Raw genomic sequence first — 24,483 nt, 5'->3', positions numbered from 1 at the left:
TTATTTATTTACCTGGATCTTGCATCAATCGATAAATTTATTCTTCAACGTTAGAAGTAGTTCGACTGTAGGATGATTTAACGATGGATTGTTACAATATTAAATATATCACAATAAAATTACAATATGAATGAAATAAACGATTTAGCAAAATTATTATTTAATATATATATATAGAGTTAACAATAATTCATAGTTAACGTTGTAGGTTATTTATATTTTATTCCAGTTTATATTACACCCGTTAATAACACCGCCGAAAAATTTCAAGTTACTTTCAACTACATCCATAATCAAAGTCTTGTATCGATTATGTACGCTCAAATCATTATTCAACCACAACATTTCACCAGATTTTTTTGAATCTGGCCATACTACGTTTAGTAAAGCATCATTGGTATCATTCGGAGTTGGATTTCTGCAAATAAATAAATATTAATCGAAAGTTTTTCGTTTACAACATTGATTTATACTAGACAATCCATTTCGAATGCTAACCCGTATTTAACAAAATTCGTCCACAAACGAGTCATTCTTCGTTGTAGCAGCGTCATGTTATTGTTTGCCTTAGGATTTACTTGGAATAAATCCGAATAAAATATCATTTCAAGTTCGTCAGCATGTGCCGCACCTAAACAATTAATTATTATGATTAATAAAATAAAATAAATTGGATAGATAAGCGTTAGAGATTTTTTTCTATTCGTCGCTATCGAATAAGCTAATCCATTTCTTATGGAAATATACCTACAAATAATATATATATATATATATGGATAGAATAGATTCGACAAAGTTATAAATATTTAACAATGTCCGATCTTGGGATATAAACCGACCTTCGGAAGGTCATAGATATTATACACTCGCGTTATGATTATACGCGAGAGTCAGCCTTGGTTTTTTCGAAACAGCTACGATGACTCACCACTCTTGGATAGTTTGAAGGGCAGCCCAAAGTTGTTATTAACAATCGTCTATTTCCCTATTGTTTACAAATCGTAGCAAACATCTTCCAAAGTTAATGACTTGTTTTTATTGATTTTCGTACACGCATAAAATTATTTTCTCTCAGAAAGAAAATTGTATTTTTTTCTCACATATCGACTAATCAAATAGCTTCATATTCCGATTAAAAAATATACGTGATTTTTCAACTAAGATGAATGACATCAGTGCAATGACATCTTTAATGTATTAATTCCAAGTGGAAAAGAACACAATGTATATATCGGATATACACATGTAAAACAAAACTTACCGTCTATATCAACGTGATCTATGATCTTGTGTAGCGATTTGTTATAAGCGAAATCATATCGATAGTAATAAATCGGATCGTTGAATTTTGACATTAACTTTTGAGTGTAATCTATAGGAGCCATAAACATGATTTCCGAGACAGCCTAGGAAGTATCATAAATAAATTAATTTACCCAAATAGTATTTATCATTTAATTTGATTTACCTTTATAACTTTATCTATGCTGACATTCGATGTTTTTTTGCCTAAATCCAACTCCTTCATGTTTTCAATAAGAAGTTTTGAAACGAATGCCACAGTTTCATTCACAGATTCGCGAATATCATCTATTGCTGTAAAATTCAAAATAATAAGATATAGATGATGTGAACAGGACGAATAGCAAGAATACTAACATCCTGCGAATGCAATAGCTTCGTCTTTGGTGTAGCCTAACATATGAGGTCCATGATTATAATTTCCAGAATAGTATTTCTTTAATGAACATTCAGTTATGAACCAATCTGGACCATAATTTGGATTCTCCAGAGTTGGCTTTAATGAAATATCAATCTAAAATTACAGCGTATGAAAATTTCTATTCGAAATAATGATATCATTACAAAAACGAATTCCTACTTGCGTAGATTCTGTAATCGTTCTAGTTAAATTTTTTACATCGACTTGATAATAAAATTCAAGTAAGTCGTTAACGTTAGTAGCCGTGGATCCAAGTTTCTTAGCGAATTCGTAAGCTTTTCGTGCTGCATTTTTTGGCGTAGTAAAACCCCAAACACATAATGGCACACCACTCATCGCAATTGAACTACGGAACAGACCTGTCAATAGTATAAGATTACAGATAAAATGAGGATACAAGAAATTTTCATTTTGAATATAAAGAAATTCATTCGATACCTTTCGATTTCTCTGAAAGTATGTGATAGCCTACGCTAACGCTACCAGCACTTTCGCCAACTATCGTCACCTTGTTTGGATCACCACCAAATTTTGCTATGTTGTCGCGAACCCATCTGAGACCAAGGTTTTGATCTTTCAGACCTGCGTTACCAGTTGCGTTTTCGTGTTGCAGCGCTAAAAATCCTGTGCGGAATATTATTACAACTGATTCGTTAATTTGATGTTTTTGTTATTACTTATTCCATTTTTTTATTTTTTTGAAAAAGTTTTAATAATTTACTCAAGTTTTTTGGCAATATTGCTACAGTGATATCGAATTTTTCAACCAGCAATTTATTTGTTCTATCAATAATTCTCGTTCGTCAATTTTATTGAGTTAGTTGGCCGTTTGCCAGATGCCTTATTTATCGATCGTTCTTATCTAATTAATGAGAGAATCAAAGTAGTCACACGTATATTCGTTGCCATTACATCGTTTATCTAGAAGCTTAGGAAAAATTTCTGTTTAATATTTATAGGTCATTTTCAGTAACTGGATAAATAAATTATCGTACCAAGAGCACCCAATCGGTAATTAACAGTGACGACTACAATGTCCTCTTCGATGAGATAATCAGGACCGTAATAGAATTTCGAAGCTACTCCACGAAGGAAGGAACCCCCATAAATCCAATAGAGAACAGCTTTGAGTTCAGTGTCTTCTCCATCTTTAGGGAGCTATGGCAAAACAATGGAAAATAGTATTTCTCAATCAACCTAATATCCTTGGGAAATTATCATTTTTACGTGATAAAATATCATAAATGTGTGGTATAACGAGGTTCTTTTATGTAATGAACGAATGCATGGTTAAAGTTTATAGCGAAAGCGCATAACAGTTGGTTAGCACGAGGATTCCATAAATATTGACTTTCTATTGTTTGGTAATTGAATTAATAGCACGTAACGTTTCTTCCTTTCCTTTTTCTTTTTTGCTCAGAGATTTGAGAAATCGTAAGGATAGTAAAATATTTCTAGCTGTTAATTTAACGCGATCGACTACTGACGACAATAAATTTTCTTGTATCTTTTATTTGAAAAAATATATTTATGAAGGATATGAAATGAATATATCGTTTCGATAGTCAATATGTTAAGTAATAAACAGATGAGAAGTCACCTGTGGAGTGTAGACATCGAGATTCAGACAATCCTCTTGGCCAACAAATGCTTCTTTATATATTTGTGGACAAATAGGACCATCTTTTGTGGCATTGAACACTTCGGTCCATGGATCTACCTCGACAGGTGCCTAGAAAAAATTCTCTTTCACTATGAACGTCATGTCTCTTTTTTTCCTTTGTTCTCTTAATTGCGATATACTTACTCTGAATCGAAGATAACCAACTGGTGGTTTGCCATAAGGAATACCTCTATAGGAGTGATATTTCTTAGATTCTCTAATGCTTGTTAAAACGAGGCCCTTCACCGGTCCTTTAGTAGTTTCTATCACTGGTGAGAATTCAGCGGCCAAGGACCAATCGAACAAAAGAAAAACGAAGAACAAGGGCAAATTGTACCTCTTCATTGTTAGTTCAGCTTAAGTGCACAACTAATGATTATTTGGTGGGTTAACATATATAAAGTGTTTTTAAACAATGCTTAAGAACGACTGGTGGGGTACTGTTATCATACCAGAAAAATATTTGCATCCGCACATTATCATTATATATACTTTACCTCATAAATATCCATTGATATGTAACTAGCCATCTGTTATATCTTCTTCATATGCTGATACGTGTTAGTAGCATATAATTTCAAGACGGCGTACATTAGCTTCAGGCTGTCACCACATAATGATAAACATATCTTTTGTGGATAACTTACAACTACCTTTTTCTTATTCAAAGAACATTCACATAATGCATAATTTCATTGTTCAATTCGGTACTAAACTAAAAAGACTATTTGTCAAAGAAATTCTGTGCTTAGTCTATTCTATAGTCTACTTATCGATCGTATTGGTAATTAATCAAAATTAAATTAAAATGTAACGTTTGTCACAGAGTGCTGTATGATCAAGGAATTATCATATTAGTTTTTCTTTAAAACGATAGATTGATTACTAACGCGAATTAGCCATTCGGATTTTAAATATTTTACAATCGATAAACGTGTTACCTCTTATTACCTAATTTAAAATTATCAATTTTTGATCGGATTGTGAAAACTTTGTCAGGAATCGATTGTAAGAAAATGTGCTAAATGCTCTGCTGAGCGACATAACACAAGATATAACTCGATAGGAGGAAATAGTAGTAAGTTGGTAGTAATAATAAGAGCATAAATTACTAATAGCAAACTTAATAAGATAGGCTGAAAAACGAATGCATCAGAGAGCAAATTATTCAAAATAATGATTTCAAGCACTTTACCTTTTATACAGGCGATGTAATTATTCAAAGACGAATTTCCTTCTTAATGATGGGTAACATTTAATAATGTTATATGATGTAATGATATAAAACGTTCAACTTCTTGCGGATTTATTGATTTTTAAATACAGTTATGTTAGTTTATTAACAAAACACAAAATTGCGGAACGCACACACGTTAACTAATTTGTCGGTTTCATCGAATGCCAAATACGGATTTATTGATTAATTATTTGTTTTAACGAATCCATAATAAATATTTATTAATTATTTATCGATTGAAACGAATGCAGAATACAAATTTATTAATTAATTATATATTTCACCGAATCCTTAAGTGCTAATCCTAGAGTTGTCAAGTAATTAGTGGCCGGATTTATAGATTGAAAAATACTGAATGCCTTTTTTGACTTTTACTAATAGCAAACTTTCATATTTCCCCTTCCTCAGAAAATCTAACACATCACATAAGGAACTTATGTCAAGGATAAAAAATTTCCTTTCTCTCTCTCTCTCTCTCTCTCTCTCTCTTTCTCTCTAATTTTCTCCCTTTCTCGCTTTCTTTTTATTTCTCGTTTTTATCGTCTCACTGATAAATCCTTTAATCGTAATAAAATTTCGTAAATCAACGAATGTACACGTGGCATCATCAATAGCAAAACTAATTCGATAGCATGCTATACTGACTATATATGTATTTTATTAAACAAATTGTTCTCATTGGATTCTGCAGTCGATGTATTGAAAGTATCGATAATTAATCGAAATTAATTAATACTAGATTCGTTTTTAATAATTTTGGTTTTTTTTCTTTTTTTTTGGACAAGATTTTTTTTTATGTACGAATAGGAATTAATCATAAGGATTTTTAATATTTTTTTTTCTTTATTTGCCTAGATCTTGCATCAATCAATAAATTTATTTTTCAACATTAGTAGTAGTTCGAATGTAGGATGATTTAACAATACTCGTTACAATATTAAATATATTTCAATGCAATTACAACGCGAATGAACGATATGCCAAAATTATTATTTAGTACAATAATTACTAGTTTACGTTATACGTTACTCATATTTCAATAAAAAACACACGCAAAAATATTACTGCTGAAAAATTCCAAAAAAATTGCAGCTATATCTATAATCACACTCTTGTATCGATCATGTATGCTCAAATCGTCGTTCAACCATAACATTTCACCAGAATTTCTTGAATCTGGCCAAACAATGTTCAGTAAAGCATCATTGGTACCATTTGGGGTGGGATTTCTGCAAACAGTAAATATTAATTGAAAGTTTTTCCTTTACAGCATTAATTTATACTAGACGATGCATTTTAGATGCTAACCCGTATTTAACAAAATTCGTCCATAAACGAGTCATTCTTCGTTGTAGCAGCGTCATACTGTTGTTTGCCTTGGGATTTACTTGAAATAATTCCGAATAAAATATCATTTTAATTTCGTCAGCGCGTGTCTCACCTAAAACAATTAATTATTATGATTAATAAAATAAAAAAAAATTGGATAGATAAGCGTTAGAGATTTTTTCGATTCGTCGTCATCGAATAAGATAATCCATTTCTTATCTACCAGTAATACACACACACACACACACACACACACGTATATGTATATTGATTGAATAGGTTCGACAAGGTTATAAATATTTAACAATGTTCTAGAAATATTACTTATCGTAAATAATACATATAAACCGAACTTTGGAAGGTCACAGATATTATATGTTCACGTTATGATTATACCCGAGAGTCATAATTTGTCCTTATCTAAACAACTACGATTATTCACTCCCTCTAGGATCGTCTGAAGGGCAGCTTAAAGTTGTTATTAACAATCATTAATTTCCCCACTATTTACAAGTCGTAGCAAACATCTTCCAAAGTTAATAACGTGTTTGTATTGATCTTCGTACGCGCGTAACATTATTTTCTCTCGGAAAGAAAATTGTATTTTTCTCTCACATATTAGTTAACTAAACAGCTTCATATTCCGATTAGAAAATCTATGTAATTTTCAAATTAATATGTATGACTTCAATGGAATGACATTCTTAATTTATTATTTTCAAGTAAAAAAGAACACACTCTATATAGTAGATATACATATGTATAAGAAAACTTACCGTCTATATCAAAGTGATCTATGATATCGTGTAGCGATTTATTATAACCGAAATCATATCGATAGTAATAAATTGTATCATTGAAGTTTGTCAATAACTTTTGAGTGAAATCTACAGGAGCCACAAAATTCAATTCCTAGGAAGTAACATAAATAAATTAATTTACAAAAATTGTATCTATCATTTAATTTGATTTACCTTAATAATCTTATATATGCTGGCATTCGTTACATCTTTTTCTATATCCAGCTTCTCCGGTTTTCCTCTTTTAAATTCAGAAATAAGAGGCACAGATTCATTGATATAATATCGAATATTTTCCAATTCTATAAAATTCAAAATAATAAGATGAAGATAAAGTGAATAGGATGAGTAGTAAGAAAACTCACCTTCTGCGAATGCAGTAGTTTCGTCATTGTTGTAGCCTATTATATAAGGTCCACGATTATGATTTCCAAATAACTGTAATACACATTTAGTTATGAACCAATCTGGACCATAATTTGGATTCTCCAGAGTTGGCTTCAATGAAAAATCCATCTAAAATTACGAGCGTATAAAAATTTCGATTTGAAATAATAACATTATTTTAGAAACGAATTCCTACTTGCGTTGAATTTGTAACCGTTCTAGTCAAACTTTCTAGATCGACTTGATAATAAAATTTCAGTAACTCGTCATCGTTAGTAGCCGTGGATCCAAGTTCCTTAGCGAATTCGTAAGCTTTTCGTACTGTATCTTCTGGTGTAATAAATCCAAAGGTATGTAATGGTACCCCATTCATCAAAATTGAACTACGGAACAGACCTGTCGATATAAAATTACACATAAGATGGGCGTTAAACAATTTTTGATTTTGAATATAAAGAAATTCATTCGAGACCTTCCGATTTCTCTGAAAGTATGTGATAGCCTACGCTAACGCTACCAGCACCTACGCCAGCTATCGTCACTTTGTTTGGATCACCACCAAATTTTGCTATGTTGTCGCGAACCCATCTGAGACCAAGGTTTTGATCTTTCAGACCTGCGTTACCAGTTGCATTTTGATGTTGCAGAGCTAAAAATCCTGTGCGAAATATTATTAAAACTGATTCGTTAATTTGATATTTTTGTTATTACTTATTCCATTGTTATTTCTTTGAAAAAGTTTTAATAATTTGCTAAAGTTTTTTGACAATACTGCTACACTGATACTGAATTTTTCAACTTGTAATTTATTTGTTCTGTCAATAATTCTCGTTCGTAAATTTTATCGAGTTAGTTGGCCGTTTGCCAGATGCCTTATTTATCGATCGTTCTTATTTAATTAATGAGAGCATTAAAGTAGTCATTACATCGTGTAACCAAAAACTTAGGAAAAATTTTTATTTAATATTTGTAGATCAATTTTATCTATTTATTTTTCGATAACTGGAGGAGTAAACTATCGTACCAAGAGCACCCAATCGGTAATTAACAGTGACGACTACGATGTCCTCTTCGATGAGATAATCAGGACCGTAATAGAATTTCGAAGCTACTCCACGAAGGAAGGAACCCCCATAAATCCAATAGAGAACAGCTTTGAGTTCAGTGTCTTCTTCATCTTTAGGGAGCTATGGCAAAACATTGGAAAATAGTATTTCTCAATCAACCTAATATCCTTGGGAGATTATAATTTTTACGTGATAAAATATCATAAATGTGTGGTATAACGAGGTTCTTTTATGTAATGAACGAATGCATGATTAAAGTTTATAGCGAAAGCGCATAACAGTTAGTTAGCACGAGAAATCCATAAATATTAACTTTCTATTGTTTGGTAATTGAGTTAATAGCACGTGACGTTTCTTCCTTTCCTTTTTCTTTTTTGCTCAGAGATTTGAGAAATCGTAAGGATAGTAAAATATTTCTAGCTGTTAATTTAACGCGATCGACTACTGACGACAATAAATTTTCTTGTATCTTTTATTTAAAAAAATATATTTATGAAGGATATGAAATGAATATATCGTTTCGATAGTCAATATGTTAAGTAATTAAGAGATGAAAAGTCACCTGCGGAGTGTAGACATTGAGATTCAGACAATCCTCTTGGCCGACAAATGTTTCATTATATATTTGTGGACAAATAGGACCATCCTTTGTGGCATCGAACACTTCGGTCCATGGATCTACCTCGACAGGTGCCTAGAAAAAATTCTCTTTCACTATGAACGTCATGTCTCTTTTTTTCCTTTGTTCTTTTAATTACGATATACTTACACTGAATCGAAGATAACCAACTGGTGGTTTGCCATAAGGAATACCTCTATAAGAGTGATATTTCTTAGATTCTCTGATGGTTGTTAAAACGAGACCCTGAACCGGTCCTTTTGTAGTTTCTATCACTGGTGAGAATTCAGCGGCCAATGACCAATCGAACAAAAGAAGAACGGAGAACAAGGGTAAATTGTACTTCTTCATTGTTAGCTCAGCTTAAATGCACAACTAGTGATTATTTGATGGATTAACATATATAAAGTGTTTTAAACAATACTTTAGTGGAACTGGTGGGGTACAGTTATCATATCAACGAAATATGTGCATCCGCGTATTATCATTAAATATACCTTACCTCGTAAATATCCATTGATACGTAACTAGCCATGTGTTATATCTTCTTCATTTACTGACACGTGCCAGCAGCATATAATTTCATAGGGGTGTACATTATCTTGAGGCTATCACAACATAATAAACATCTTTTATGAATTACTTACAATTATCGTTTTGTTACTCCTTTTTCTTATACAAAGAGCATTCGTGTTATACATAATCTCATTGATCTGTTTGGTAACAAATTAAAAAGACTATTTATCAAAAGAGTTCTGTGCTTATTCGATTCTACAGTCGTATCGATCGTATTGGTAATTAATCAAAATTAAATTAAAACGTGACGTTTGTCACAGAGTGCCATATGATCAAGAAATTATCATGTAAGTTCTGTTTTCCTTTAACATGATAGATTTATTACGAACGCGAATTAGTCATTCGGATTTTAAATATTCTACAATCGATAAACGTGTTACCTCTTATTACGTAATTTAAAATTATCAATTTTTGATCGGACTGTAAAAATTTTGTTAGGAATCGATTGTAAGAAAATGTGTTGAATGTTGTGCTGAGCGACATAACACAAGATATAACTATATAGGAAAAAATAGTAGTCAGTTGGTAGTAATAGTAAAATAGGCTGAAAAACGACTGCATCAGAGAGCAAATTATTCAAAATAATGATTTCAAGGTCCTTACCTTTTATACGGGCGATGTAATTATTCAAAGACGAATTTTCTTCTTAATGATGGGTAACATTTAATAATGTTATATTATGTAATGATATAAAACGTTTAACTTCTTGCGGATTTATTGATTTTTAAATATAGTCATGTTAGTTTATTAACAAAACACAAAATTGCAGAACGCACACACGTTAACTAACTGGTCGGTTTCATCGAACGCCAAATGCGGATTTATTGATTAATTATTCGTTTTAACGAATTCATAATAAATATTTATTAATTATTTATCGATTGAAACGAATGCAGAATACAAATTTATTAATGAATTATATATTTCTCCGAATCCTTAAGTGCAAATCGTAGAGTTGTCAAGTAATTAGTAGCCGGATTTATAGATTGAAAAATACTCAATGTCTTTTTTGATTGATTTTTACTAACAGCAAGTTTCTTATTTATCTTTCGTCTGAAACCCTAGCATATCACATGAGAAACTTATATCAAGGAAAAAAATTCTCTCTCTCTCTCTCTCTCTCTCTCTCTCTCTCTCTCTCTCTCTCTCTTGCTGTTGGATAAAAATACTAACAGATATTATTCCGATTGGTTTGAAATTTAATCACAGAATTCTATTTTATCTGAATCCAGTTTACGTGTGATTAGAATTTAATGGAATGATTTGACGGAATACAATTTTATAAAGATACTTATTGTAGATCATCTGAATTGTTCAAGTCATCTTCAGAAGTATTAGGTGAATGTATGGTAGTCCTGAGTTATGAGTTATGAGTTATTGATAACCGTCTAACGACGTTGTGATCTTTTGATAAGTATTAAAAAAAGCAGCGATATAATTTTTTTTATTTCCAAGTAGATCCTGAGTTTATGCATTTATTAGAAAAAAAAAAATATTAATATTCGCTAATGCATTTGAAGAACTTAGAAGTTGATTATTAGATATAATTTGACAGTTAAATATCCCATTTATAAATATCCCACATTGAAATTACAATCTGATTAATAAATATATAATAAATAGTATATAGAATAATTAATAATTAATCTTGTATGTTATTTTTTCCACTTGATATCACATCCATTAATTGGTCCACCGGATAATTGTAACCCAGTTTCAATCATAGTAATATCATTACTTTTGAATCGATCGTGTACTTCCAAATTATCATTTAACCACAACATTTTACCAGATTTTCTCGAATCCGGCCAAACAATATTTAATAGAGTATCGTTGATACCATCTGGAGTAGGATTTCTGTGAAGTAATAAATATTAATCGAAAGTTTTCAGTTTAGAACATTGATTGTTACTAGATAATCTATTTTGAATGCTAACCCGTATTTAATAAAATTCGTCCACAAACGAGTCATTCTTCGTTGTAGCAGCGTCATACTGTTGTTTGCCTTGGGATTTACTTGGAATAAATCTGAATAAAATATCATTTCAATATCGTCACCGTGTCCCGCACCTAAAACAATTAATTATTATGTAATATAAAATAAAATAATATAAAATAAAAAAATATAATATAAAATAAAATAAAAAAATTGGATAAGTAAGTGTTAGGTATTTCTCTAACTGGTCGCCATCGTGTAAGTCAAAGATTTCTTATTAATTATTAATCCTTATCTGATTTGATCCATCATTTTTTATATTTTGAAATATCACCAAGGTAATATATTGTATAGACTAATACTCTTAATGTATAAATCTCGAGTCATAGAATATCCTGTAAATATTTGATATATAATATAACTTACCGATCAAGTTAGAGCCTAATACGACTTTGTGTAGCGGTTTGTCATAAACGAAATTATATCGATAATAATAAATAGGATCGTCGAATTTTGACATTAATTTTTGTGTGTAATCTATAGGAGATATAAAGAGAACTTCCGAAATAGTCTAGAAAGTATCGTAAATATATTAATTTATAAAAGTCATACTTATCACTTAATTTAATTCACCTTTATGATTTGATGTAAGGTGGCATTCGTTATACCATACTCTATATTTGGCATGTCGAGTTTTGTAACTCCAAGTTTAGAAGCGTATTGCCATGAAAGTTTTATACATCTATAAATATCTTTTTTTGCTGTAAAATTTTAAATAATCAGATAAAGATAATGTGAATAGGATGAATGGCAAGAATACTCACTTCTTAGGAATGTAATAATTTCGTCTTTGGTGTAGCCTAACATATGAGGTCCATGATTATAATTTCCAGAATTGTATTTCTTTAATGAGCATTCAGTTATGAACCAATCTGGACCGTAATTTGGATTCTCCAGAGTTGGCCTCAACGGAATATCTATCTAAAATCAAAAGCATATGAAAATTTCTATTTGAATATAATGAAATCATTTCAAAAACGAATTCCTACTTGTATTGCGTTTGCAATCGTTTTAGTTAAATTTTTTACATCGACTTGATAATAAAATTCAAGTAACTCATCAACGTTAGTAGCCGTGGATCCAAGTTTCTTAGCAAATTCGTAAGCTCTTTGTGTTGCATGTTCTGGAGTACTGAATGCACTGGACCATAATGGTACCCCACTCATCGCAATTGAACTACGGAATAGACCTGTCAATAGTATAAGATTAAATGAGATACAGATAAAATGAGGATTCAAGAAATTTTCATTTTGAATATAAACAAATTCATTCGATACCTTTCGATTTCTCTGAAAGTATGTGATAACCTACACTCAGGCTACCAGAACTTTCACCAGCTATCGTCACCTTGTTTGGATCACCACCAAATTTTGCTATGTTGTCGCGAACCCATCTGAGACCAAGGTTTTGATCTTTCAGACCTGCGTTACCAGTTGCATTTTGATGTTGCAGAGCTAAAAATCCTGCGAGGAATATTATTAAAACTGATTCGTTATTAAAACTAATTCGTTTGATGTTTTTGTTATTACTTATTCCATTGTTATTTCTTTGAAAAAGTTTTAATAATTTGCTAAAGTTTTTTTGACAATACTGCTACACTGATACTGAATTTTTCAACTTGTAATTTATTTGTTCTGTCAATAATTCTCGTTCGTAAATTTTATCGAGTTAGTTGGCCGTTTGCCAGATGTCTTGTTTATCGATCGTTTCTACCTAATTAATGAGAGAATCAAAGTAGTCACGCCATATATAATATATATAATATAATATCATATATAATATAACTATCGTTGTCATTATATTATATAGCTAAAAGTTTAGGAAAAATTAATGTTTATACATTAATGTTATCTATGCATTTTTGAAATTAACTATCATACCAAGGGCACCCAATCGGTAATTAACAACGACGACTACGATATCCTCTTCGATAAGATAATCAGGAGAGTGATACAATTTCGAAGGTGTTCCATCAACGAGGGCACCCGCAAAAATCCAATACATAACAGCTTTGAGATTACCGTCATTTTCATCTTTAGGAAGCTGTGGACAAACGTTGGAAAATAATATTTATTTATCTAACCTAACTAATAACTCACTACTAAACTTACTAAACTAATCGTCTAGTAAGATTGCAATTCCTACAAGCTAAAATATTATAAATTTCTGATAGAATAATATTCTTTTATCTCATGATCGTAAGAATGGAAAGATATTTGTAGCTGTTAATCTAACATGGTGTGATCAAAAGTTACGACAATAAACTTTCTTATATCATTTATTCACACAAATTTATTTATTAAAAAAATTATCGTTTTAAAGGTATTAAAAAAATATATCGTTTCGATAGTCAACATGTTAAATAATAAAAAGATGAAAAATCACCTGCGGAGTGTAGACATTGAGATTCAGACAATCCTCCTGGCCGATAAATGTTTCATTATATATTTGTGGACAATTAGGACCATCCTTTGTAGCATCGAACACTTTGGACCATGGATCTACCTCGATAGGTGCCTAAAAGAAATTCTCTTTCACTATGAACGTCATGTCTCTTTTTTCCCTTTGTTCATTTAATTACGATAAACTTACTCTAAATCGAAGATGGCCGACTGGTGATTTGCCATAAGGGATACCTCTGTAGGAATGATATTTCTTGGATTCTCTGATGGTCGTAAAAACGAGGCCCTTAACCGGTCCTTTGGTAGTTTGTATCACCGGTGAGAATTCAGCGGCCAAATGCCAACTAAATAAGTATAGTTTTAAAAAAAGGATGAAGAACAAGGACCAGATGTACTTTGTCATTGTTCTCCAAAAGCATGTGCACACTTAATGATTCTATTTAATAAGTTAAAATGTATGAAATATTTTAAAGAATGCTTAACTATGACTAATGCTTGGAGAACTTTGTCAAATATTGTTATATGAAGAAAATATTTACCATTACACACACACACATATATATATGTGTATGTATGTATGTATGTATAACTTATCATTGAAAAGACCATTGATATGTGGGACTTTTTTATATGTACATAGATATTAACTTTTATTTTCAAGGCGATATTAGAACGTTATCTTTAGACTGACATAGCATAATATTAAAACATATCGCTCGAGACTAATTTGTAGTTATCATTTTGTTAAACTTTTTCAAATATGAAAAGAATTCGGAGTAGAAAAGTGCATGGTAACAGCTATTGACGTTAGATCTTTACAGCGATAAATATTATCGACTAAATATTTTATTTTTACACTAACGGGACACACCTTGCATAGGGACAATATTATATTGAATTCTAAAATCTTGTTCTAAAATCTTCTGTTCTATTCTGTTCTTTCTTTTTCTTTTATGATAAACTCGAAGTATTATCTTATATTGTATATATAATGTATTGAACTTGCTCGTAATTTTTTTTTATTTCTTTTCTCCCTTTCTCTTGTTAACTTTGAATTAAAAAATTTTTTTTTCTTTTTCTTTTTTTTTTCAAATAATATCCAAACGTCAGCTTCACTTGCGTACGTACGGAGCTTTCATTGTTGGTCGTAGAAAAAGGTTTTGAAGCAAGAACGATGTCTCCAGTCTCTATAATAATGGAAGAGTCGATACGTGACCGTTTCTATAGAATAGTCAATTGCTCTCGAGTTCGTGCCAAAGCAAGTCGAGCCAATTATTGACTCTTGTCGAACGTCCACATATACCTAGATACATATTCATACTTACGTGTGCATGTACATAAATGTATATGACTCAAGTGCTTCCTCTTCAGAAAACTTCTACTACGAGAGATGAAGAAACGAATTAGATAAACGTTTGGTTACTTATTTTACATTTTTTTGTTCCCTCGTCATTTTTTCGATAAAAAATAAAAAAACGATAAAAAAAAAATAAGAAATGTAACTTTTTCTTATCAAAACGAAAAATCCAAATTTTCCTCGTTCTTAAACAATTTTCATTTTCGTTTTACGTATGTACGTATGCGTATGGAATTCTTTTTAAATGTTATTTCAAAAGTTACGTCTTTCTTTTTTTTCTTATCGTTTATTTGACAGAAAATTACAAAAAAAAAAAAAAAATCTTATGTATCTTTTCAGAATTCTTATGTATCTTTTCAATCGAACGATAAATTATAATTTTTTGGTCTTCAAAAAAAATTTACGTCATTTCACTTAGTATGCATATGCGTACGTTTAAACCTGTTCATTTTCAAAAAATTTCTATGAGGAGAGACGAAGAAACGAATTAGATAAACGATTGGTAATTTTTTTATATGTAACGTTTTCTTTTTCCCTTGTCATTGGTTCGATAAAAAATAAAAAGAAAAAGAACATCTATCTTTTTCTTATCAAAACGATAAATCATAATCTTTCTCGTCTTTAAACGATTTTCGTCATTTCACGTAAATACATATGTATATACTTATGTATATATATATACATACATACGTATATGTGTATATACAAACACACACATATATACATATATTTGATTGCTTTCACAAGCCTCCCCTATTTACTTGATCACGCACGTCCTTCGTCCCTTCGTGCCAAGGGATCGTGTTTCTTGATAAGACCGAAGCAAAATGTGGACATTATCTTACCGAATCTGCCTTTCTCGAAAATTTATGTGCGTGGCTAGTTCTATTTTTACTTATGTCTATTGTTTGAATTTTCTCCAGTCCTTTTCAATCATGAGGTAATCAGTGTGACGATAAACGATCATTCGACTGATGTAGACAGTGACGAACAACGTGAGATAGGCTAAATCGTTTTGTTACGCTATGAATTCTTAATGAAGGAGAAAAAAAAAGAAAGAAAGGAAGTAAAAAAAGTAAGAAAGGAGAGAAAAAGGAAAAAGAAAATTAGAAGGAACTATAGTAAAAGGTAATAGAAAAAAAGGGAGGAGCGACAAAAAAATACGAACGTATATAAGTAGGTACGTACATATATGTATATACATACATAGGTGTACATAGTTACGTAGATACATATACACGTAGATACATATACACGTACGTACATACGTATGTATACGTGAGAAAAGGAAGATTGCTCGATGGGTTTTAGGTTTTAGGGTGACCCGTTTCAAACGGTTCGATAAGGTCGTAATAATAAGTGATAAAATGACATTATAGTGGTTCTGGTTAATACGTCTCTTTTTTTTCTACGTTTCTATTTATTATGAAAATATAATACAAAACATCCTATGTTGTATTACATAGATAACAATGCTCAATTAACGTTTCTTCTTCCTTTTTTTTTTGTTTCTTTTCTTTTCTTTTTTTTTTCTTTTTTTTCCCTTTTTTGTTCAAACATTACCATATCCAACGCTATGAGAAGCAATATGTCGGGATAGGTAAAGTTATTGTATTATTCGTTCTTTCTCTTTTCTTAACGTTCGCGCTTGACTCGTTTTTTTTTTTTTACTTTGTTTCGTTTTGTTTTGTTCTTTTCATTTTTTCGGTTTTTCGTTTTCCCTTTCATATTTTTCTTTTCTCTTTCTCTTTCTCCCTCCCTCTCTCTTTCTTTTTCTTTCTTTCGTAATTTTATTATTCTTTTGGTTGCTTTTTGATGGAAAAGGCCCGATGATGTGTGTACAGAGATATTATAGAGCATATACAGACGAGACGTTATAGAGCAGATACAGATTATATAATAGAATCATATATGTGGGTATAATAGAAATCATAAATGTGGGCGGGGGAAGGGGAAAGAGGGTGGCTTTAAAAGATCTGTTATTATGTATATTCGTGTGTGTGTGCGTGCACGTGTCTTTTTTGTATGTCACTGTATTGTTTTACTGTTTCTGTTACTTTTATTATCATCTTTGAACGTTTCAATCGAGCTGAGGAATATGACAGGAGGAGGTTTTTTATTTAACACGTTATATTTCTCTCGCATATCTCTTTTTGTGTTTGTTTTTTTTCTTTTTTGTTTTCTTTTCCTATAACGTTTACTTTCCCTTTCTTATTCTTTCTCTTCTTTTTCTTCTTCTTCATTCCCTTTCTAGTATTATTATTGTTATTATTTTTGTTTTATATTTTTTTTACCTCTCTTTTTTTTTTTGTTCGTTTGTTAGTTTTTCTGTTCTTACTTTCTTTTTTGCTTTTACTTTTTTTTTTCTTTTTCTTTTCTTCTTAAATTTGTCCCTCTTCATGTCTCTGTGTCAACGTTTCATCATTTTTCTCTTGTATCTCGATGTGTCTCGATGCACATTATTTGGAGTTTTGTATTTCATAGCGCTAGTTTTACAAATAATATAAATGTATGCAAATATCGTTTTATAATAATAAAGTTTCTCACCGTTTACAGGTTAGAAAGAAGCTTAAAGCTAAATTCATCTAGCGCCACTATCGTTTTTCACACCATGCTATAATAATACCATATGTATTCCACCTGGGAAAATCTGCGTACGATCTTTCTTTATACTTGTTTTTTTTTTTTCTTTTCTTTTCTTTTCTCTTTTCGTCTAACACTTTTCTTCCTCTCGTGTGTTGTTGCCGACGTTGTTCTCTTTTTCTTTTTTTCTTTCTCTTTTTTTTCCTACAATTATTACTATTACATTTACTTTAATTTAAAAGAGAAGGAAATACAGAGAAAAAAAGAGAAAAAGAGAGAAAGAAAGAAAGAACACAATAACATAAGATAAGGAAGAAAGAGAAGAAGAAATTAAAAATGAAAAATAAAAAAAAAAGAAAAGAAGGAAAGAGAAGACGAACCATTAAAAATGGAAGAATAATTATTCGTAAATATTTATAATATTCATAAATCGATATCGTTGTATCCTATATTTTAAAAATGTCGATCGTAAGCAGATAACACCAAGTGAAATACATTAGCGATCTCTACGTTAACTCTATATCACTACCTCATAGGCGAAACTCGGCCGACCGAATGCTTTTATCGCCATTTATCATCGTATAACGTTACATCGACTGGTGTGTCAGGACGATTTCGAATAATTACAGAGAATTGCGCTTTACGAATCGACGATAAAAGATCCTGCCAAACCGACCGACCTAGGCAATTAGTGTTTACCGTCTACGTAAATGCTAAGTACAGTTAGCACTACGGTTAGAATAATTTTTTAATGATCATACATACTGTACGTTAGTGTTAAAAATGTTACGTAAGTGTGTACGAGCGTAGTTGAGTGTATGTGCGTGTATATATGTATGTATACGTGTTATGTATACGTATTATATTCATCGTGTGTATGTGTGTGCATGTATCTCTTTCTTTCTTTCTCTCTTTCTCTCTCTCTCTCTCTCTCTTTTTCTTTGTATCCGTATTAATCTTGTCTCCGTGTGTGTGTGTGTGTGAGCGCGTGTACCTACGTTTTTTCATTTATAATATCATTTACTTTTAGTACCTTTAATCGTTACCTTTTTAATTGTATATTGCTCTTTGTATTGCTTCGGCGGCAGTAATAGCCCTACGTAATCATGCAAGGTATATTTTTTTTTCTTTTTTTTTCGTTATGTTACTTGGAATAATAAGATTTCTTTTTTTCCATTCCTCGCGCGTTGATAATTAATAAAAATAGTAATAATAAAAATAGTAATAATAATAATAATAATAATAATAATAATAATAATAATAATAATAATAATAATAATAATATTAATATTAATCATCACCGTTGTCCTCGTCGTCATCATCATCACAATAATAATGATAATAATAATAATAATAATAATAATAATAATAATAATAATAATAATAATCATCATCATCATAATCATAATCATAATAATAATAATATTAATAATCATAGTCATAATTGTAATAATAATCGTAGTTAATGATCGATCAATTAATCGCAATCACAATTCGACAATAATACTTGTTAATGGTTAAATTTTAACTTGTTTAATAAACATATATATATATTTATATATATATATTTTATTTATTCTGTTGTGTTCTTGTTATCTTTTTGCTGCCCTACAACATTACGTTTTTTATTTTCTTTTTTTTTTCTCCTTTTTTGTTAAACCCGCTGTCGCGCTTGTTTATGCATAATTTTTTTTCTCGTTTGGCGATCAACGGCGTTATTTGTAAGGGGAAAAAAATTTTATTTACTATTATAATATTATCTGCCATTTTTCTCTACGGTTAATTATTGGATATAATTTCATTCGGTAATACCGTGTCTCTCTCTCTCGCAACATATCTCTCTATAAATATAGTTAACTTCGTATTTTGCGTTTACTGCACTCCTTAAGTAAAAGCTATAAAATATGGAATGCCTCCATGACCTCTTTTTTTTTATTATTCTTATTATTACTTCTCTCTCTCTCTCTCTCTCTCTCGTCTTTTCTTTTTTTTTTCTTTCTTCTTTTTTCCTCTGCTTCTCTTCTTCTTTTTCTTCTTCTAATTCTTTAACGCTATATATTATTATATTCACTTCGTTTACTACTGATCTAATTGCACGTTGCAATTTATCATTCGCATGCATTCTTTCCTTTTCTACTTATGCTTCTTTCTTTCCTTCCTTCTCTATTCTTTTCTCTATTTCTTTCTTTTAGTTGTTTCGAACTAAAGTCTGATATATACATACATATATATATATATGTATGTATATATAATCTTTTTTATGTATATATATAATATATATATGTATGTATTATATGTATATAGATATAATAATAATAAATTTATATATATATATATATATATATATATATATATATATATATATCAATGTAACCACCGACTTAATTTCTTCGCGTTACATTGCATTACATATTGCTTGTTTATAAAAGCCGTTTTTTGCGTTATTTTTATTATTTAAACCCTTAATAACTCTTACTAAAATGTTACTCTTTTTTTTTATAGGCTTCCTAATTTCACTCCCTTTCTCTCTTTTTCTCTCTGTAGCACTCTTTTTCACACAATCTTTCTCTCTCTCTCTCTCTCTCTCTCTCTCTCTCTCTCTCATATATTATTAACTTACAGGCGATTATTGCAACTGTCTCTTATTTTCGATTATTGCGTTTAATCATGATAGAGCGAGTAAAAGTTTTAACTCTTTGCGCCTCTAAGGGCTCTCGCATTATTTTAAATTTATTTTATTTATTTTATTTTATTTTATGTTATGTTATGTTATGTTATGTATGTAATGTATATATGTATATGTATTTATGTAAATCGAGTAGGATTAAAAATTGATGAAACTATTTTTTATTATAAATCGTCTCTTTATAAATTATTCGATCGCACGGCCCAAATCTCGTGGACGCGCTCTCGCCTACGTCGTTATTGCTTTTGAATACCCCCGGCTTCCTTGGGACATCCAATTGGAACAATATCCTGCAAATATCAGTCATCGAGTGGTGGGGGTGTGTATCGTTGGGATATATAAGGTACTTCCTCTCTCTCTCTCTCTCTTTCTCTCTGTCTCTCTCTCTCTCTCTTTCTCTCTCTCTCTCTCTCTCTCTCTTATTTATTTATTTTTATTTTTACTTTTATTTTTATTTTTATTTTATTTTATTTTTTTATCTTCTCTCTCTCTCTCTCTCCCTTTCTCTTTTTCTTTCTTTTTCTCTTTTCATCTCTCTCTCTCTCTCTATCTCTCTCTCTCTATCTCTCTCTCTTTTTCTTTCTTTCTTCTTATCACAATGCAACATCATGTTATTACTTATAATATGCATTTAAGGTAAGGTAAGGTAAAGATATTAAGGTATTAAAGTTCACCTTTTTTTTTTTCCCTTTCTCTCTCTTTTCCTTTTTTTTTTCTTTTTCTTCTTTTTGTTTAATATCACATCGGTCTCTTTTCGAAAATATCGCGGGGTCGTTTTTATCTTTTGCTCCGAACCAATCAGGGAGGACGAGTTTAAATTCGTTTAAATCTTTTTTGTTCGTTCGTTCATTCGTTCGTTCGTTCGTTCGGTTGCTCTATTTTCCAAGTTAATAACTTACATACATAGATCGAGAGACTCGAATGGTTTAAAAAATCATGTCTGTGATTTTTTTGGAAATTTTATTTAAAACAGGATCGTCTTTTCTTTTTACTTTTCTTCTTTTTTTATGTATGTATATATAAGAAAAAAATCGCACGTATACATATACATATATATATATATATATATATATATATATATATATATGTATATATATATTTACGATTCTCTTACTATTTCTCTCTCTCTCTCTCTCTCTTTCTCTCTGATCTTAAAACTACGTATGTAATGCTATATTACGAAGAACGTTCAGACGATTTGAATTTGCCCTCTATAATTAGTTCGCGATAACCCTTTTCTCGACGACTGGCTCGTAACTGTATTTCCGCGATAGATAATAACGACAAGAACAATACGTGTGTAATAAGCACGATGATTAATGGTAATAGTAGTAATAGCGTAGTGACGCAATTGTCACTCTCAAAAGTGTCATTATCGTCTCTCTCTCTCCCTCTTTCTCTCTCTCTGTTTTTCTCTATTTTTCATTTTCTCTCTTTTGCTCTTTATGAAGTACATAATCATGTTTCTTTGAAATTTTAAATCGATCAAGCAATATTTGTTCATTTATTTATTCGTTTATTTATTTATTTATTTATTTATTTATTTACTTATTTATTGCTTTTCTTTCGTTCTTATTATTTCTTTCTTTCTTTCCTTCTTTTGTCCTTTATCTTTTTTAATCGGTAATTGACACTATCTGTACTCGTTGAATCGCATTATACAAGCTAGGGAATAATTTATTGGTGTAGGCACTTTTTATATACTTCTCTCTCTCTCTCTCTCTCTCTCTCTCTCTCTCTTTTTTCTCTCTCACATTCTTCAAATAAGAATCCTTTCGTCCTTTCACGCAAGTTCTTAATCAATTTTTGTTCTTTCATTTCATTCCGACCTTACCACGAAAAATTCACGCGTTACGATTAAAAAAGAGATAGCAAAAACCCTTCCTTGCGGATTTGCCCTTGCTTTATATTTTAGTTTTGTTTTTTCTGCGTTTGCTACTACTTAATGTTTAAATTAATATCAACGAGTATGGGGTGAATTGGAATGAAACTTTATATATATATATATATATATACCTTCTTTTCTTTCTTTTTATTTCTCGTTTAAAATTTCTTTCGACAGGAAAGGGAGGAGATTTGCGAAGATTCTCAAATGGAGAGAAAAATCTTTTCTCTTCTTTTATTTCCCTTCTCTTTCTTATTTTTCTTTCTTTCTTTCTTTATTTCCTTCTTTTCATCGTTGTTTCGCAACAAGTTCTCGAGATTTAAAGAGCGTATTAGAAAAGTCCTTGACATCAAAGAGTGAGAAGCAACGATTATATTATTTAATTCAACGATTACATGTCCGAGAGAATATTATTTTCTTTTTCCTTTTTGTTGTTTTTACCCCTTCTTCTTTTTCTTTTTCTTTACTTCGAAAAGTTTCGATACATATACGTGTATGTGTTGAGATGTGTGCGTCATTGCATTTAAGTACGTATGTATCTATGTTTATGTTTCTACACACATAGAAGATAATTAGAAACCTTTTGATTCGATATTCGCGTTTCTTCGCGTATGGATCCGTTTCGAAATATTAGAAATCCCGATGGATTTTCTTTGTACTTGCAATAGTTCGCGAATTATTTCGTTCATTTTCGATTATTTCGTTTTAAGGGAAACGCGTACCAATTATTACGATCCAATGGAAGAATCGTCGAAAAGATCGAATGGGAAAATAATCTACGGACGTTTGATGTATAATAGACGATTAGGCGATTCGACGAGGCGTCGATCTTGACAATTGATTAATTGAATTTTATTTTTTAATTGATCGAGTTAGATTGACTTTAGTTACGCATCTTCTTCTTTTTACATTTTTTCTCCTTTTGTCTTCTTTTCTTTTTTTCCGATTTTTTCTTTCTCTCTCTCTCTCTCTCTCTTTTTTCCTAAATTATTCCCAGTACACGTATGTATTGCTTTTTCGACGAAGATGAATTGACGATAAAAATTGATCTTTCTTTTATTTTGTATTTTTTTCTTTCTCTCTTTCCTTCTTTTTTTTCTTGTTTCGTTTCGTTCAATCGAACACCCACCGAATCGCACGGACATGTGTGGACATATGTAGACATACACATACGTATGCATTTTTAAGTGACAAGATTTTCTTTCGACTATTATTACTATTACACAAGAACATCGATTAAATCGGTCGTCTTAAGTCACAAAAATATTTGTACATTCGTTTCGGGAATTACGCACGCGATCCGATCGTTCCTTGCTCTTAATTTTTCTCATTGTTATGTACACGTGTGTATGTGTGTATATGTGTGTGATCGTGTCTATATATAACAAACTGCATACGAAATCTAACACCTTTATCTTTTTCATTCTAAAGTTTCTCTTTTTCTTTTTCTTTTTTTTTTCTTCTTCTTCATTATCAAAATGGCGGAAACCTCTGTCAAGACCTATCGATTATCGCGTTCGGTAATATTTTAATAAAAATATTATTTTTCTTCGCGTAGAGAGAAAGACCATATATAGAAATCGATAGCTGAGTCATCGATGTATGTATCTGAATATGTATGTATAAACGTGTAGATGTGTTTGTGTGCGTACGCGTACGTGTAAATATAAAAATGTTAATTTTCCTCCTAATAATCCCGTTCCTATCATTATCATCATCATTATTGCCGTTGAGGTTGCACGTTTCGTTTACTCATTCGTTCTATCTTCGTTGCCGTTATTATCGATTCTCCTTTAGCGTATTAATTATTATTATTATTGCTTGCACATATCAAGGATAGAGAAACTCTTTTGCAATTCCAAAAGAAAAAGAACAGAAGAAAAAAGAAAGGAAAAAAAATAAAAAAGAAAAACGATGGGAGAAGATAAATAACGATGAGTAAAAAATGCTCTCTCTCTCTCTCGCTCTCTTTCTCTCATTCTTTCTCTCTCGAGATATACATTATATATATATATATATATATATATATATATATATATATGTATGTATGATCTTCATTATATGTTAGATTCGATGAATATTTCTTCGAAGTTTCTACGATCTAGATAAGATTAACTAACACGAGAGCACTCATTCTCCAATGATGATGAACACCATCATCATCATCATCATC

General features: G+C 30.6%; 2 protein-coding genes across 2 annotated transcripts in view; both read right to left on the bottom strand.

Annotated features, from left to right (window-relative positions):
* Window positions 1-138: 138 nt before the first annotated feature.
* Window positions 139-14,332, bottom strand: LOC127067766 (uncharacterized). The gene is made up of 20 exons (XM_051003095.1): window positions 13,990-14,332; window positions 13,783-13,914; window positions 13,278-13,440; window positions 12,675-12,860; window positions 12,387-12,586; window positions 12,162-12,318; window positions 11,971-12,098; window positions 11,764-11,908; window positions 11,339-11,471; window positions 11,059-11,258; window positions 8,976-9,187; window positions 8,769-8,900; window positions 8,164-8,326; window positions 7,612-7,797; window positions 7,336-7,535; window positions 7,118-7,268; window positions 6,927-7,054; window positions 6,729-6,864; window positions 5,932-6,064; window positions 139-418 (listed from the first exon to the last, which is right to left on the bottom strand). The coding sequence occupies exons 1-20, from the start codon at window positions 14,200-14,202 to the stop codon at window positions 214-216; spliced, it is 3,303 nt and encodes a 1,100-aa protein (XP_050859052.1). The 5' UTR covers window positions 14,203-14,332; the 3' UTR covers window positions 139-213.
* A 6,628-nt stretch (window positions 14,333-20,960) lies between these two features.
* The window catches only part of LOC127072759 (zinc finger protein 8-like), a 26,841-nt gene continuing 23,318 nt past the window's right edge, over window positions 20,961-24,483 (bottom strand). Inside the window, exon 3 of the mRNA XM_051013454.1 lies at window positions 20,961-24,483. This exon is cut by the window's right edge and continues 16,114 nt beyond it. The gene's annotated coding sequence lies outside the window, so the exon portion shown is untranslated.

The sequence above is a fragment of the Vespula vulgaris genome, chromosome 1, assembly GCF_905475345.1.
Source record: "Vespula vulgaris chromosome 1, iyVesVulg1.1, whole genome shotgun sequence".
Taxonomy (NCBI): Eukaryota; Metazoa; Arthropoda; class Insecta; order Hymenoptera; family Vespidae; genus Vespula; species Vespula vulgaris.
This window is presented reverse-complemented; position numbering and strand designations above follow the sequence as displayed.

Coding starts and splice junctions, on each gene's coding strand:
- LOC127067766 (XM_051003095.1), bottom strand. CDS start 14,202: ATGACAAAGTACATCTGGTCCTTGTTCTTCATCCTTTTTTTAAAACTA. Junction 13,441..13,782: donor TCAATGTCTACACTCCGCAG/GTGATTTTTCAT, acceptor GTTTGTCCACAG/CTTCCTAAAGATGAAAATGA. Junction 419..5,931: donor ACGAATTTTGTTAAATACGG/GTTAGCATCTAA, acceptor ATTTATTTGCAG/AAATCCAACTCCGAATGATA.